General features: G+C 44.2%; 2 protein-coding genes across 5 annotated transcripts in view; both read right to left on the bottom strand.

Moving 5' to 3' along the window:
• The window catches only part of LOC112266743 (tetratricopeptide repeat protein 9B-like), a 35,526-nt gene extending 33,668 nt beyond the window's left edge, over positions 1 to 1,858 (bottom strand). Inside the window, exons 1-2 of one of the 2 annotated variants that reach the window (XM_042297098.1) lie at positions 1,607 to 1,858; positions 1,015 to 1,489 (exon numbers count right to left, since the gene is read on the bottom strand). In XM_042297098.1, coding sequence (XP_042153032.1) covers positions 1,015 to 1,390 — 376 coding nt within the window. In that variant the 5' untranslated portion in view covers positions 1,391 to 1,489; positions 1,607 to 1,858. Of the gene's footprint in view, positions 1 to 1,014 lie in introns of both variants that reach the window. The other variant, XM_024444508.2, reaches the window with a different exon arrangement.
• An 8,609-nt stretch (positions 1,859 to 10,467) lies between these two features.
• On the bottom strand, positions 10,468 to 17,062 carry LOC112266742 (uncharacterized protein C19orf47 homolog). Of its 3 annotated transcripts, none has more exons than XM_024444505.2 (8): positions 16,961 to 17,062; positions 15,739 to 15,826; positions 14,112 to 14,226; positions 13,712 to 13,793; positions 13,381 to 13,506; positions 13,060 to 13,206; positions 12,730 to 12,803; positions 10,468 to 12,629 (listed from the first exon to the last, which is right to left on the bottom strand). In XM_024444505.2, the coding sequence occupies exons 1-8, from the start codon at positions 16,977 to 16,979 to the stop codon at positions 12,087 to 12,089; spliced, it is 1,194 nt and encodes a 397-aa protein (XP_024300273.1). In that variant the 5' UTR covers positions 16,980 to 17,062; the 3' UTR covers positions 10,468 to 12,086. The 3 variants fall into 3 exon arrangements, with proteins under 3 accessions (XP_024300273.1, XP_024300274.1, XP_024300275.1); XM_024444506.2 differs by having other exon boundaries at positions 13,135 to 13,206; XM_024444507.2 differs by lacking the exon at positions 16,961 to 17,062 and adding an exon at positions 16,658 to 16,855.
• Between the last annotated feature and the right edge of the window lie 724 nt (positions 17,063 to 17,786).

Below are 17,786 nucleotides of genomic sequence, written 5' to 3'. Positions count from 1 at the left end.
ATGGTCCACGCCATGTTTTTCCCACCTCAGAGCATGTGAACTGTTTTTGCAACAACACAGCTGCACTGTGGGAGAGACATCATGTGTTGGATGATATGGCGCCATATAACCCCCAGGCTCCCACTGTGTGTATTTGTGTCCCTTTTCCACAGGATGTACACTCCTGCTAATACAGCCCGTTTCCACTGACTACATTAAAAGTTGATCAACATCCAATCACTGGTTTCCCCCCGGGGCTATCAAAGGAATTAACTGGGGGGGAGAAGGTTTTGAATCAAGAGAAGCAAAAATAAACTTGAATGGAGCACAACAAAGAGAGACAAGACAGTGGGTGGGGGGGAACCTTGATAAGAATCACAGGAGGAAGACATGGCTCGAGGAAAAAACGAGTCTAGCACACAAATGATAAGATATTATAATGAACTCCTGTGCCAGTTACTTAATAAAGGATTCATTAATCAGTGCAGTGAAAAATTTAATTTTCCTGTGGTTATATATATATATATATATATATATATATATATATATATATATATATATATATATATATATATCCACACTATGTTGGAATAATACTGTGAAATTGTGAAAATGATAATGCCCTTTTAGTATAAGACCTGTTCGAAAAGACTGACTGAAATTTCAGCCTGTTTTTGTGGGATGGAGTTTTGACCTGCCTAGTGACATCCCCAGGTGGTAAATTAGTTAATAGACCAATAAGAAAGACCGAGATTTGGCGCTGTCCATTGTCAAAAGCGCAAGCTATTAATGTATTATTAAACCAAATCTGATTAATTTATGCCCATACAGGCTTGACAGCAGCGGAAATTATGCTTGACACTGGCTAATTGTCTAAACTCGTTCCTTCCTAACCCCGTGAACCGAAACGAAACGAACAATGGCAGCCGTGGTTCAATCTCAGAAAACGAGCTTTCCAGGCTCAAGCCCCTCAAGAGCCGGGGTCTCCTCCGTTGCGTGGCCGGGCAAAAAACACCGACTAGGCTAGCTACTCACCTGTCAGGCTGTCGTAGCACTCGATCTCCGTGATCTCCACAGTTCTCCGCTGCTCCTCCGTCAGTTTGACCGCGGCTTGGCTCAGGAGGTTGACCTCGGAGCCCGTGGTTCCATCCACTAAATGCACCCCTTTCAGCTGCAGCAGAGCCCGGTGGTACTTCCCTATCGCTTCCCGGAATTTCTTCTCCTTGTAGCAACGGTGGCCCTCCACCTTGAAGTCAATGGCTTTCTGTATGTTTGCCTCCATCTCCATCTGTGCCGAGCCGGCACGACACCCTCCTCCACCACCGACGTCTCCCGCTGCCGCCGCCAGGCTCCGGCCCCCCGCCTCTGGGTAGCTCTTCAGGCTCTTTAGGGAGTGCTGCTTGGCTTCCATCTCTCTCAGTGGATGCGACTGGACCGGGCCATGCTGTTCCGACGTGAATGTCTATTTTCTCGGAGAGAACTGGAGCAGCTTGCTGTGCATAAAGAACGCCTGACACCGGCAGGCAACAACACGAAAGATGAGAGCGAAATAATTTAGAGAGAGAGGCTGTGTAAAAAACCTAACATGTACAGCGCAAATAGGCTATATGCTATCAAACCAGCTTACCCAAATTCAGACTACTGTAAATTGCATTGTATATGAAAAATCACAAATAATTGGCTTGGATTCCTGAATTGCAAAACACTCTTCTTCTATCTACTTCGTAGCTCCTCTGACCATCCCGCGAGAGGATACCTCGATTGTATGTTTGTGCTCCAGTCCCAAGCACGCGCCGCTTCAGCACCACAGACAGCGAGCGCAGGATCGCGCGTGGTGAATTGTGGGAAAGAGAGGAGTCGTGCAGTGTTCCTGCACCACGAGCGCACTTCAATATGTGAGCGTTTGCTCAAGAGCCACGCTGTATTTGTGTAAAGAAACTGAAAATAAAACAGAAAATAAAAAATAAAAAAGCACCCCAACATTTATAACCCGGAGATGACTATGATGAAATGACTATGGTTGGAATATGTCCCAGGTAGAGGCTACATCTATTCTACAAATCTATGGTTTTAAAATCTGTAATCAACAACATGATTGTAGTAGGCCTATGCCCTCTGGCTTTGATCTAAATGGCAAGATATGTCAATTGCGCAAATGAAATCCATATACACTATACATACAAAAGTATGTGGACACCCCTTCAAATTAGTGGATCTGTCTATTTCGGCCACACCCCTTGCTGACAGGTGTATAAAATCAAGCACGCCGCCATGCAATCTCCATAGACAAACATTTTCAGTAGAAGGACCTTACTGAAGAGCTCAGGGACTTTCAATGGGGCACCGTCATAAGATGCCACCTTTCCAACAAGCTGCCCCGGTTAACTGTAAATGCTGTTATTTTGAAATGGAAACTTCTAGGAGAAACAACGGTTCAACTGCAAAGTGGTATGCCACACAAGCTCATAGAACGGGACCGTCGAGTGCTGAAGCGCTTGGTGAGTAAAAATCATCTGTTTTCGGCTTGCAACACTCACTACCGAGTCCCAAACTGCGTCTGGAAGCAAAGTCAGCACGAGAACAGTTCGTCGGGAGCTTCATGAATTGCTTTCCATGGCAGAGCAGCTGCAAACATGTCCAGGATCAACATCTCCAATGCCAAGCGTCGGCTGGAGTGCTGTAAAGCTCGCCACCATTGGACTCTGGAGCAGCAGAAACATGTTCTCTGGAGTGATGAATCACGGAATCACCATCTAGCAGACCGAAGGACGAATCTATGTTTGGTGGATACCAGGAGAACGCTACCTGCCCGAATGCATAGAGCCAACTGTAAAGTTTGGTGGAGGAGGAATAATGGTCTGGGGCTGTTTTTTATGGTTCAGGCTAGACCCCTTAGTTCCAGGGAAGAAAAATCTTAACGCTACAGCAAACAATGACATTCTATATGATTCTGTGCTTCCATCTTTGTGGCAACAGTTTGGGGAAGGCCCTTTCCTGTTTCAGCATGACAATGCCCCCCGTGCACAAAACGAGGTTCATGTAGAAAATATTTTGTTGAGATCGCTGTGGAAGAACTTGACTGTCCTGCACAGAGCCCTAACCTCAACCCCATCGAACACCTTTGGGATGAATTGGAACGCCGACTGCGAGCCAGGCCTAATCGCCCAACATCAGTGCCCGACGTCACTAATGCTCTTGTGGCTGAATGGAAGCAAGTCCCCGCAGCAATGTTCCAACATCAAGTGGAAACCCTTCCCAGAAGAGTGGGAAGGGTTTCAGTTATAGCAGCAAAGGGGGGGACCAACTCCATATTAATGGCCATGTTTTTGGAATGAGATGTTCGACGAGCAGGTGTCCACATACATTTGGTCATGTAGTGTACCTACCTAGGCTAACTTAGTGGCACCATGCCACTCTTCTGTTATTTTTCTCCTGAAGAGTGTGATAGGTAGCAGGATGAGAGCGACGTCAAGGTGAAATTATGTCAATGTCAATGATTTGTGACCCGATTCCATTGGAACTCAGAAAATACCAGCGTTGTGCCCTTTTGTATAGCCTAGCCTACATTAATTCCACAGGAGACTAACCTATACTGGTATAGATTCCATAGTTGTTGTTCGGCCACACTCATCTATTATGAATGTACTGTGCCCATGTTCACGTTAATGGCCAGCATCACCTGCTGTGGGACTGTGCTGGTTACTAAGCAGCTAGGACCCAGAGGACTTCCCCTCTGGCAAAGCAGCTGTGTCCCCTCTAGTCCCAAAAGATCACTGGCATGCAATTACAACCAATCACTTCTCCCTTCTCTACAGTGAGAGCTGATGAGTGGTGAGGACTCCGGTGCAAAATGGTTTTTTTTCTAGCCTGGGTACCAGTCGGTTTGAGTTATCGTTCCACTCCATGTCATGCTAAACATGACATGGAGTACAAGGAGTGGAATGTTAGCAAAATAGGTTTTGTATTTCAGGCTAGGTGGGTGCTACAAATCAGAGGTGAAAGTAGTGACTTTTGTGTTTATTATGGATCCTCATTAGCTCTTCCTGGGGTCCGGCAAAATTAAGGCAGCTATATTTAAAAAAACATTACAGTACATTCATTACAGAACTCACAACACACTGTGTACCCTCAGGCCCATACTCCCCTACCACATTTCGACAACGCAAAATCCATGTGTACGTGTGTGTATAGTGCGTATGTTATCTTGGGTTTGTATGCGTGGCTGTGTCTGTTTGTGTTACTTCACAGTCCCCGCTGTTCCATAAGGTGTATTTTTACCTGCTTTTTAAATCTGATTCTACTGCTGCATCAGTTACCTGATGTGGAATAGAGTTCCATGTAGTCATTGCTCTATATAGTACTGTGCACCTCCCATAGTCTGTTCTGGACTTGGGGACTGTGAAGAGACCCCAGGTGGCATGTCTTGTGGGGTATGTATGGGTGTCTGAGCTGTGTGCTAGTATTTTAAAGCAGACAGCTCGGTACCTTCAGCTTGTCAACACCTCTTACAAAAACAAGTAATAAGTCAATCTCTCTTCCACTTTGAGCCAGGAGAGATTGACATGCATGTCATTAATGTTAGCTCTCCATGTACCTTCAAGTTCCAGCCTTGCTGCCCTGTTCTGAGCCAACTGCAAATTTCCCCAAGTCCCTCTTTGTGGCACCTGACCACACTACTGAACAGTAGTCCAGGTGAGACAAAACCAGGGCCTGTAGGACCTGCCTTGTTGATAGTGTTGTTAAGGCAGCAAAGCAGCACTTTATGGACAGACTTCTCCCCATCTTAGCTAGTGTTGTATCAATATGTTTTGACCAGGACAGTTTACAATCCAAGGTTACTCCAAGCAGTTTAGTCACCTCAACTTGCTCAATTTCCACATGATTCCACAGATGTAGTTGAGGTTAAGTGAATGATATTTGTTCCAAATATAATGCTTTTAGTTTTGGAAATAACTTAACTTATTTGTTCAGTGTTTCATTAATTTCAGTTACGTGTAGTGTTGAGTCATCCGCATATATTCAGTGCCTTGCAAAAGTATTCACCTCCTTGGAGTTTTCCCTATTTTGATGCATTACAACCTGTAATTTCATTGGATGTATTTGGATTTCATGTAATGGACATACACAAAAGTAAAAAATTGGTGAAGTGAAATGCAAAAAATAACTGGTGTGTGCATATGTTTTCACCCCCTTTGCTATGAAGCCCCTAAATAAGATCTGGTGCAACCAGTTACCTTCAGAAGTCACATTATTAGTTAAAGTCCAACTGTGTGCAATCTAAGTGTCACATGATCTCAGCATATATATACAGTGGGGCAAAAAAGTATTTAGTCAGCCACCAATTGTGCAAGTTCTCCCACTTAAAAAGATGAGAGAGGCCTGTAATTTTCATCATAGGTACACTTCATCTATGACAGACAAAATGAGAAGAAAAAAATCCAGAAAATCACATTGTAGGATTTTTTATGAATTTATTTGCAAATTATGGTGGAAAATAAGTATTTGGTCACCTAAAAACAAGCAAGATTTCTGGCTCTCACAGACCTGTAACTTCTTCTTTAAGAGGCTCCTCTGTCCTCCACTCGTTACCCGTATTAATGGCACCTGTTTGAACTTGTTATCAGTATAAAAGACATGTCCACAACCTCAAACAGTCACACTCCAAACTCCACTATGGCCAAGACCAAAGAGCTGTCAAAGGACACCAGAAACAAAATTGTAGACCTGCACCAGGCTGGGAAGACTGAATCTGCAATAGGTAAGCAGCTTGGTTTGAAGAAATCAACTGTGGGAGCAATTGTTAGGAAATGGAAGACATACAAGACCACTGATAATCTCGCTCGATCTGGGGCTCCACGCAAGATCTCACCCCGTGGGGTCAAAATTATCACAAGAACGGTGAGCAAAAATCCCAGAACCACACAGGGGGACCTAGTGAATGACCTGCAGAGAGCTGGGACCAAAGTAACAAAGCCTACCATCAGTAACACACTACGGCGCCAGGGACTCAAATCCTGCAGTGCCAGACATGTCCCCCTGCTTAAGCCAGTACATGTCCAGGCCCGTCTGAAGTTTGCTAGAGAGCATTTGGATGATCCAGAAGAAGATTGGGAGAATGTCATATGGTCAGATGAAACCAAAATATAACTTTTTGGTAAAAACTCAACTCGTCGTGTTTGGAGGACAAAGAATGCTGAGTTGCATCCAAAGAACACCATACCTACTGTGAAGCATGGGAGTGGAAACATCATGCTTTGGGGCTGTTTTTCTGCAAAGGGACCAGGATGACTGATCTGTGTAAAGGAAAGAATGAATGGGGCCATGTATCGTGAGATTTTGAGTGAAAACCTGAAGATGAAACGTGGCTGGGTCTTTCAGCATGACAATGATCCCAAACACACTGCCCGGGCAACGAAGGAGTGGCCTTCGTAAGAAGCATTTCAAGGTCCTGGAGTGGCCTAGCCAGTCTCCAGATCTCAACCCCATAAGAAAATCTTTGGAGGGAGTTGAAAGTCCGTGTTGCCCAGCAACAGCACCAAAACATCACTGCTCTAGAGGAGATATGCATGGAGGAATGGGCCAAAATACCAGCAACAGTGTGTGAAAACCTTGTGAAGACTTACAGAAAAGGTTTGACCTCTGTCATTGCCAACAAAGGGTATATAACAAAGTATTGAGATAAACTTTTGTTATTGACCAATGTGATTTTCTGGATTTTTTTTCTCATTTTGTCTGTCATAGTTGAAGTGTAACTATGAAAATTACAGGCCTCTCATCTTTTTAAGTAGGGGGAACTTGCACAATTAGTGGCTGACTAAAACCTTTTTTGCTCCACTGTATATACACACACCTGTACTATAAGGCCCTAGAGTCTGCAACACCACTAAGCAAGGAGCACCACCAAGGAAGCAGTACTATGAAGACCAAGGAGCTCTCCAAACAGGTCAGGGACAAAGTTGTGGAGAAGTACAGATCAGGGTTGGGCTATAAAAAAAATATATCCGAAACGTTGCACATCCCACATAGCACCATTAAATAAATTATTTAAAAATGGAAAGAATATGGCACCACAACAAACCTGCCAAGAGAGGGCCACCCACCAAAACTCACAGACCAGGCAAGGAGGGCATTCATCAGAGGCAACAAACAGGCCAAAGATAACCCCGAAGGAGCTGCAAAGCTCCACAGCGGAGATTGGAGTATCTGTTCATAGGACCACTTTAAGCCGTACACTCCACAGAGCTGGGCTTTACCGAAGAGTTGAGCGTTTTGGCCATCAAGGAAAACACTATGTCTGGCGCAAACTCAACACCTCCCATCACCCCACGAAAACCATCCCCACAGTGAAGCACTGTCACCATGGCGGCAGCATCATGCTGTGGTGATGTTTTTCATCAGCAGGGACTGGGAAACTGGTCAGAATTGAAGGAATGTTGAATGGCGCTAAATACAGGGTAATGTTTGAGGGAAACCTGTTCCAGTCTTCCAGAGATTTGAGACTGGGATTGTTTCACTGGGATTGAGACTGGGATTGAGAGTTTCACCTTCCAGCAGGACAATGACCCTAAGCACACTGCTAAAGCAACACTTGAGTGGTTTAAGGGGAAACATTTAAATATCTTGGAATGGCCTAGTCAAAGTCCAGACCTCCATCCAATTGAGAATATGTGGTATGACTTAAAGATTTCTGTACACCAGCAGAACCCATCCAACTTGAAGGAGCTGGAGCAGTTTTGTCTTGAAAAATTCCCAGTGGCTAGATGTGCCAAGCTTATAGAGACATACCCCAAGAGACTTGCAGCTGTAATTGCTGCAAAAGGTGACTCACCAAAGTACTGACTTTGGGGGGGTGAATAGTTACGCACGCTCAAGTTTCATTATTCTTGTTCCACAAGAAAAAATATTTTGCATCTTCAAAGTGGTAGGCATGTTGTGTAAATCAAATGATACAACCCCCCCCCAAAAAAATCTATTTTATTTCCAGGTTGTAAGGCAACAAAATAGTTAAAATGTCTAGGGGGGTGAATACTTTCGCAAGTCACTGTAGACACACGGGCCTTACTCAAAGCTAGTGGCATGTCGTTCGTAAACATTGAAAAAAGCAACGGGCCTATAAAACTACGCTGGGGAATTCCTGCTTTTACCTGGATTACGTTTGAGAGGCTTCCATTAAAGAACACTATGTTCTGTTAGACAAGTAACTCTTCATCCACATTATAGCAGGGGGTGTAAAGCCAATACACGTACGTATTTCCAGCAGCAGACTATGATCGATAATGTCAAAAGCTGCACTGAAGTCTAAAAAGACACCGCCACACGAAGTGAAGGTCTATGAGAATTCTCTCTCTTCCATGTATTCTCTGTCTGAAACAATGAGTGGGAGAAGAGTGGACAGGCTGTCACACTAGCACCATCCCTCTCAGTCGGTCACTGTCAAAGTCTGGTTAGTGGTACCAGCTGTGCACTTGCCTGATTTTGTCTCTTGTTTCTGTGTGAGGGGGAGGTTGGGGGCTAAGACACCCATCCCCAGGGCGGTAATACTGACAACATGGAGAGCTCACTGACTTACCCCCCTAACACACACACAACACTCCCAGACAAACATACACCACTCCTTCAGACAACATATCATTGAACTCATCAATAGATAAATTATCAGCTCAATGTCTATTCCCCCGAGAAGCCAAATATTGACTGTGGTGTCTCAGTTGCAATTTCAATGACAGGGTCTCATTAAAACAGCATGGTCAAAGGACAAAAGCACACTGTTGGACTGGACGGCTTCTTGAAGTAGCTGGCTCAAAGAGGGAGGGAAAATAAATCAGGCAAGATTTTTTCCACCATTTTCTTGTTTATGTTCAAGATCACTTTCTCAAGGCGTTGTAATGTTCCATTACATCTTAAAACCTTGGATGTTATTTTTTTCTCTCGTCATGATTTTCTAAATCTACACTGCTCAAAGAAATAAAAGGGAACACTAAAATAACACATCCTAGATCTGAATGAATGAAATGTTCTTATTAAATACTTTTTGCTTTACATAGTTGAATGTGCTGACAACAAAATCACACAAAAATTATCAATGGAAATCAAATGTATCAACCCATGGAGGTCTGGATTTGGAGTCACACTCAAAATTAAAGTGTAAAACCACACTACAGGCTGAGCCAACTTTGATGTAATGTCCTTAAAACAAGTCAAAATGAGTCTCAGTAGTGTGTGTGGCCTCCACGTGCCTGTATGAATGACCACTCTACAACGCCTGGGCATGCTCATGATGAGGTGGCGGACAGTCTGTGGTGCAACGTAGCGTTGGTGGATGGAGTGAGACATGTCACAGATGTGCTCAATTGGATTCAGGTCTGGGGAACGGGCGGGCCAGTCCATAGCATCAATGCCTTCCTCTTGCAGGAACTGCTGACACACTCCAGCCACATGAGGTCTAGCATTAGGAGGAACCCAGTGCCAACCACACCAGCATATGGTCTCACAAGGGGTCTGAGGATCTCATCTCGGTACCTAATGGCAGTCAGGCTACCTCTGGCGAACATGGGAGGGCTGTGCAGCCCCCCAAAGAAATGCCACCCCACACCATGACTGACCCACCCCCAAACCGGTCATGCTGGAAAATGTTGCAGGCAGCAGAATGTTCTCCACGGAGTCTCCAGACTGTCACGTGCTCAGTGTGAACCTGCTTTCATCTGTGAAGAGCACAGAGCGCCAGTGGCGAATTTGCCAATCTTGGTGTTCTCTGGCAAATGCCAAACGTCCTGCACGTTGTTGGGCTGTAAGCACAACCCCCACCTGTGGACGTCGGGCCCTCATGGAGTCTGTTTCTGACCGTTTGAGCAGACACATGCACATTTGTGGCCTGCTGTAGGTCATTTTGCAGGGCTCTTGCAGTGCTCATCCTTGCACAAAGGCGGAGGTAGCGGTCCTGCTGCTGGGTTGTTGCCCTCCTACGGCCTCCTCCACGTCTCCTGATGTACTGGCCTGTCACCTGGTAGCGCCTCCATGTTCTGGACACTACACTGACAGACACAGCAAACCTTCTTGCCACATCTCGCATTGATGTGTCATCCTGGATGAGCTGCACTACCTGAGCCACTTGTGTAGGTTGTACTCCGTCTCATGCTACCACTAGAGTGAAAGCACCGCCAGCATTCAAAAGTGACCAAAACATCAGCCAGGAAACATAGGAACTGAAAAGTGGTCTGTGGTCCCCACCTGCAGAACCACTCCTTTATTGGGGGTGTCTTGCTAATTGCCTATAATTTCCACCTGTTGTCTATTCCATTTGCACAACAGCATGTGAAATTTATTGTCAATCAGTGTTGCTTCCTAAGTGGACAGTTTGATTTCACAGATGTGTGATTGACTTGGAGTTACATTGTGTTGTTTAAGTGTTCCCTTTATTTTTTTGAGCAGTGTATATACAGTGTAGCAAAGTTCTGGTGAAGTTCAATAAAAACATTTTTTTTTTAAAGATAGAAAGTTGGGTGAACACCTCTTAAGTATTGTATCAATATCAAGGGGACATTTACATATCAGTTCCTGTACCATGCGGAATAATGGCAAACCAGGGTGTTATTCAGGAAAGCACAACATTACACAACATGTATACTGAGCAAAAATATAAACACAACTTGTGTTGGTTCCATGTTTCAGAAATGTTGCATACTCAAACATATTATTTCTCTCAAATGTTGTGCACAAATGTGTTTCCATCCCTGTCAATGAACATTTATCCTTTGCCAAGATCATCCATCCACCTGACAGGTGTGGCATATCAAGAAGCCGATTAAACAGCATGATCATTACATAGGTGCACCTTGTGCTGGGGGCCAATAAAAGGCCACTAAAATGTGCAGCTTTGTCACACAACACAATGCCACAAATGTCTCAAGTTTTTAGAGAGAGTGCGATTGGCACGCTGACTGTAGGAATGTCCACCAGAGCTGTTGCCAGATAATCTACCATAATCTCCGCCGTTTTAGAGAATTTGGCAGTACGTCCAACCGGCATTACAAACCGTGTGTAACCATGCCAGCCCAGGACCTCTACATCTGGCATTTTCACATGCTGGATCGTCTGAGACCAGCCACCCGGACAACTGATGAAACTGAGGAGAATTTCTGACTGTAATAAAGCCCTTTTGTGGTGAAAAACGAATTCTGATTGGCTATGTCTGGCACCCCAGTGGGTCGGCCTATGCCCTCCCAGGCCCACCCAAGGCTGCGCCCCTTCCCAGTCATGTGAAATCCATTGATTAGGGACTAATGAATTTATATAAATTGACTAATTTCCTTATATGAACTATAACTCAGTAAAAATCATTGAAATTGTTGCATGTTGCGTATATATTTTTGTTCAGTATAGATAGAAATGTATGGTGCAGAACTAACATGATTCTTTGTTAGTCAATAAAACTCTATACGTTACACTTCTATCTGCAATGTACTGAATAAGCCCTGGGAAAAAAACTCACAATAACATCTACATACAGGTCAATGGTGGGTGACTTCCTATTCTGTGAACAGACAACTCTGAATATCTTGGCTTTCAAGCGGATCGTTGTACACAACCAGAGGTTCAATGTGGTGGTGGAGCCTTCACAGCAATATGAGTCTACACTTTTCTACAAATGCAGTTCATATAAAAATGAGGCTGATGAGATGCTCTTGCTTGTGGGTTAAGAGGTTGCTTTATGTGTTGTTTGCCTGTTGCCGGACTAGTGTTACAGCATGAACGTCTTAAGTGGACTGTACCCGGTAGTCACAGCCCGGTGGAGGTGAGTGCTGAGGTGATACGGTGAACATTACATCCTGCATTCCCACAATCCCTTTTCATCACTGAGCCAACTCCTAGAAGCAGCCCCGTAAGCCTAAAATACAGACCTGTTTTGTGCTAACATTCCACCTCTTGTACTCCGTGTCATATAATAAACATAGCATGACAGGGAGGGGAATGTTAGCGCAAACAGACTGGTACCCAGGCTAGCTGTCTATGTGATGTTACCAACATGTCACAATAACTAGCCTTCCGGATAGATGCAAATAATATATAGATAATGAAACGGTATAGGTCTAATCGTGGCCTGATATGCGTTAGGTCCTCTTGCTGCCCAGTCTCTTAAAGACATTGACTGACCCTACGTCCATCTGAGCCCCAAAACTCTCCCCTCCTCCAGCCCTGGTGCTGCTGCTGACCTTGGGGCTAGCCAGGGCCAGGCCTGGCCGGGCCTTATTTCTGGTGCTGGTCACACGGCTGTCCTGGGTGTCGGCAGGCGGTGGGGAGGCATTTGGTTTACCCAGTCTCTGAAGCACGCTGCGCTTGGCAGGGGGGAGGCCATTGGGGGAGGAAGAGGAGGAGGAGGGAGAGTCAGTAGGGGGGAGTTTGATCTTCACTCCTAGGCGGCGGAGGGTGGTGGGGGCCCGCTTGGGGGCCACAGGCTCTTTCTTCTGGGAGGGAGGGAGTCGCTTTAGGACGCCAGCGTACTGTAGGACCGAACCCTCTCCATCACTATTATCATCATCCTCCTCCTCCTCCTCCTCCTCCTCCTCTGCTCCGTCTACATCAACCCTTCCTGCTGTTCCCTGCTCCTCCTCCGCTCCGTCTGCTCGGCCCAGACGACTGAACACACCCGTGGCCTGGAGAGAGACGGGCCATGAGAGCAGAGGCCATGCCCTGACTAACACTCAACGTCACTCACATAGACACACATGTAACGTGTCAAAAGAGAGGGCTCACCTTGCTGCTGCCCGTGGTGGTATCGGCTTTGGACTCGGCTCCCAGTCGCTCAAACACAGACATCCGCTTGCTCCCTTTTTATGGGTAAGAGAGAGTTAAAAAGAGAAATATACTGTCACACACAGACATTTTAAGAGACACACACAGAAAGAGTGGGATGGTGGGTTCTAGTTAGGGATAGGGGTCATCTTTATCATGGTAAGAGATAAAGACATTTTAAGACCCATTTCCTTTAGATGCGTCAGTCCATAATGTTAGTGGGATGAGAATTAAAAGGAGGTTGAATGATTAGTTTCCTTGGTTCACCCTGGCCAGAAGGTGAGGCCCTACCTTTCTTGGCCTGCTGGGCCAGGATTCGGGCGGTGCGTGCCGTGGTGCCTTTGGGCATGTTGATGATGTACTTGCCTTCCATCTCTGCAGTCACGCGGCGACGCTTCACCGGCATACCGTTCCCATCGTCAGCAGGCCGGCTCAGCACTGGGAAAGAGAGAGAAAGGATGGGGGGGGGTGAAATGAGGTAGAGAAGAAAAAGGGAGATGTTGTGGGAGGGAGACGGAGAGAGTCAGTGTGACATCTATGTAACATCTCGTGATACAGCAGATGGAGAGAGAGGAGGCCAGTCCACACAGAGAGTGAACAGGGGGTAGCTACCTGCTTTGCCACTCTTCGCCTGTTTGTTCGACACGGTCACAGAGATTGCCCGGTTGTCCGGGTGATGGGCTGGTGTGGTTGGCGGTGAGTCGTGGCTCAAGGCGTTGGCAATCATACGTGTGGCGGCTGCAGAGGATTATAAACATATGGTGAGAATTCTGGCACAGAATGACTCCCACCATTACCCAAATGGGTGCTACTGCTCATTGGTAGTGGAAGGGGTGACTTATCATACATACTGTGTTAAATCCTTTGAGAAAAGCTCTACATAAAAGGCAGATCACTGGTATGACATTCATAACGGTTCATTGATTTGAATTTAAACACTCACGGGTGTTGGCAGTTCTTCTGAGTTCGGTCTGAATGCTGGACTGTCCTGAGGTTATGGCCTGTGTGGCCATTTTGCACATGTCCTGGAGAGGGGAAGAGGAGGTGGGAGAGAGGCAGCACAAGACTAACTGCTGTCAAAACTGCATTAAAAACAGCAAGTCTTTTGGCAAAGCACCATCTCGCCCGCTTGAGCTATAGTGCTGCATTGGAGGAAGTGATTCCAGGATGTGCCGAAAGCTCTTTAAAATGAATGATGCAACAGGAAGTCATTGTATCTTTCAGCCCATCATTTCTCTAGACCGGTGGTCAACCAACCTGTCGATCGCAATAGACTGGTAGATCTTCAAGGCATTCCCAGTGGCTCTGAATAAGAGCATGCTATACACAACATGTCTCCTTACCTGTCGGTAGACCTGTTTGGCGTGTTTGAGGATGGCAATAATGTCACCGATGACAGTGATGCCCAGGTCCATCATGATCTCCTTACTGAGGTCCATCAGCATGGTCTTCTGGATCCTGCAGAGAGAGCGAGCGAGATAAAGATTTAAATCGTACTAATAAAAGAATGGATGTGATTTTCTTCTCTCGAAACTAATGGAAATTATTAATGTCTGATTACCGAATGAATAATGAATTTTATTTGTGTCAAATCGCCAACCCGTCCCTTTTGTGATTAATTGACACAAACAAACATTACAATAATTCACTATGGTAATTAAATGACAATTCTTCTTCCGGTGTTCCCTGCATTGCGCATCGCATAAAGAGAAGAAGAAAGAAATGGTACAAATCAATATATAATAGTAATTTACATCCCTAGAGGAGTAAAATATACATACATAACATATACAGATAAATAAATACAGAAAAAAAGAAGTCACTTGAACCCGGTCTGGCACAATGAGAAGATTCATATGGAAGACATACACAATCTATATACACACATACCATTAACCACATAGAAGCTAAATATTTTTAGAAAATGTAATTATTAGGTAGCCCTTTTTCTTTTTTTCTAAGCTTTATTTAAATATTCTGCAAAAGGAAATACACCATGGACAAAAAACAATTTCCCCTCATCACTCAGCCACATAATTCCTTGATATATCTGATGTGCTTTCTGGAATAAGAGCAAGCGTATATCGTAGTAGAAAGGGCAATAGAGGATAAAATGAGTTTCATTCTCTATTTCTTCAAGGTCCCAATACTTACATAGTCTTAATTCTTCCAATTCATCACAATACTGACCTGTTTCAATAGGCAGGGGCAATATCCCTGATCTTACCTGTGCACACAGCAATCTCTTGCTTTTAGGTAGGTTATACATAATATATCTCACACACAAATTCACCCTTATAAAAACAAAAGGTTCTCAATTTGGGTTTATGATTCCTCTCCACCAGCCATTTTTCCCCCCCATATTGCATCAACAGTTGTTTAAAAATATATCTATGTCTCCCTTAACTTTGGTTTTCATTCAGTCAGACTCTTGAAAAAGGTTGGACATTTCAGTTGCCCAGGCTCCCCCTATAGATAGATCCCATAGAACGACTTTACTAGCTATTCTGGCAGTTGTCATTTCCAACAGTCTATTCCAAAGTCTCACCATACATGCCTTCCATCTCACCTCACAGGGTTCCCAGCCCATATCCCCAGTTATTGCAAGTATAGGTGCAAACTCCGGCTGAATAGTCCAGAACAGGACACACGCATGTCTGATAGATTTTGGAATACGTAGCAAAACCAATATATTTTAGTGTTATTGTTTTCCCTATAACTCCTCCAAGAGCTCTACTTGCTGAGTCATCCAGGGCAGATGTTCCCGAATAGAACAGTAATAGGTTCATCAAGAAAAAAAAAAGAAAAAATGTATAATTGCTAGTAAACTCAAGAATGTCTTCACCAACACAAAACTGAAAAACACTTATTTTAGTACCTTAAATACCAATAATCAAATGAAAAGGTCAGACAATCTTTAATTTTGCGGTGAACTGTTCCAGGCCAAGGAGTTAAGATGGCCTTTATTACCTGTTGTCCACAAAAGACACGGCATAGTTGACAGCAAGACCAGCAGGGATCCCAGCATCCTTGAAGAACTGGATCCACTCCGAGGTGGCTGAAAAGACAAGAGAAAACAAACACCTCGACTTTAATTGCTGAAGTGTTTACATGTACTATGTGTTAATTTTTGTAATATAGCTCTTATAAGTTATTCTTAAAACTTAGTTTTCAATGGCAATACTAAAAGCTATCAAACTTATTGACCTTCAAAGTTATAACTCAAAGCAATCTGATTAGGCTAGATCCATTTTCAGTGAGATCCAATGGAAAATACCAAATGTAAACCCTGGGGACAGGACAGGCTTGCTGACTGGCCAGCTGGGTGTTATTTATAAAACCATGATGGAGCTTCTTGTGGTGAGCGAAATTCCACTGGGGTTCATAGACACATTTGATATTGCCAGTGTTTCCCCCAGAACAATACTTATGCCATCAAGTAAATTACTTAATTTTACAGTATCAGGCACAATAAAATGTTTTTATTTTATTAAACTGAGTGGTCTCTGTTTAGCTAGATAGAGGGAGAAAACAGGCAGCTAAAGTCAGTCCAAACATTAGCTAAAAGGGCCCTGGTTGCAGTGTGTGGGCTACTTGTCTCGAACACATACAATAACTTGCTAACTAAACTAGTTATTAAACCTAAACTGAGAACGGTTGGTTGTCACGATGGCCTCTACGAAACGTATGACAATTTTCACAAGGCGAACTTTCGGTAGTTGTTCTAGCGACCTACCCTCCCCTGCAGCAAGCTAACGTTAAACGTTTGGTGTGTGGTTGTGGGCTAGCGAACTAGCTACAAGTTGACTTGCTAGCCAATTTAGCTAGCTAACGTTAATGTGAATGAAAATGTTGGTTCGCGATAGCTAGATTAGTTACAACTTCGTACCTATCAGTCAACACGGTGGCGCCAATGATAAGCTAGTAACCAGTCCCACGTATGTTCGTGGAAAAACAATGTAACTACAAACAATAATGATGCACGAGCAATTTTGAATAGCTAACCGGCTAACGTTAGCTACATTCCATTCGGCACTTGACTTGTGTCCGTACACACACCCTACACCCTACATTCCGAACAAAATAAAATTAACATCTTTACTCAGTATCCTAATAATAATTGGGGGGAAATATGTTTTTGAGTCTTTTTAAGCGATCCTCCACGTCATTTGGGCCCTTTTATGTCACTCACCTGTGGTTACGGACGCCATGTTTACAGGAGACGGCTCCGTTCGTGACGTAATTTCCGTTGCATTTTTTTAAAGTAACATATTTTCACCACATGAGTGCAGTGTAACCCTTCAATCTACTGCCATAAATGGTCGTTCTTTTTTGGAGACGTTTTTTCTTCTTCTTCTTCTTCTTCTTCTTCTTCTTCTTCGAGGTTTAACGGCGGTTGGTATCAAATGTGTTGCATTACTGCCACCCACTAGACTGGAGTACAACTCCCATATACTTCGCTTGAAAAATACAAATGTAATAAATAAATAAATACTCTACCATCTAACACTACACTCACTAATTTCAAAATTATATCAAATAAAATTAACATCGCCCCACTCCACTAATTATATTTATTCCTACCTCATGCCATTAAGGATGAGACATCACCACTTAACACATCACCACTTAACACACCCTGTAACTCTTCTGATGTCAAGTCTCGTACACCCAAACCTCTCTGCAGCTGCCACCACCACCTCAATTTTCTGCGACTTCCGTTCCATCCCTGCAGTACAGTTGATAACCATTGTTATAAATGCTAAAAATCCAATCTTACTGAAACGTGTATCACTTTTTGGCCAATCCCTCTGTACTGGTATGTCTCTACTACTCTCACCACACCTTAACCCATCTTCCTCTACTTTCTTCACTGCCTCAGCATATGACAACTTCTGTTCTATTCTAACCCTGGAAACCTCAACCTGCCTCTCCCACACTGGACGTTTCTGATCCCCAGCTTCATGTGCACCCCTACAATTAACACATTCCACTACTTTCCCCAATGCTACATATTC

The sequence above is a fragment of the Oncorhynchus tshawytscha genome, linkage group LG14 (genome assembly GCF_018296145.1).
Source record: "Oncorhynchus tshawytscha isolate Ot180627B linkage group LG14, Otsh_v2.0, whole genome shotgun sequence".
Lineage (NCBI taxonomy): Eukaryota > Metazoa > Chordata > Actinopteri > Salmoniformes > Salmonidae > Oncorhynchus > Oncorhynchus tshawytscha.
The sequence above is the reverse complement of the archived record's forward strand: the minus strand, read 5'-3'. Positions and strand labels throughout refer to the sequence as shown.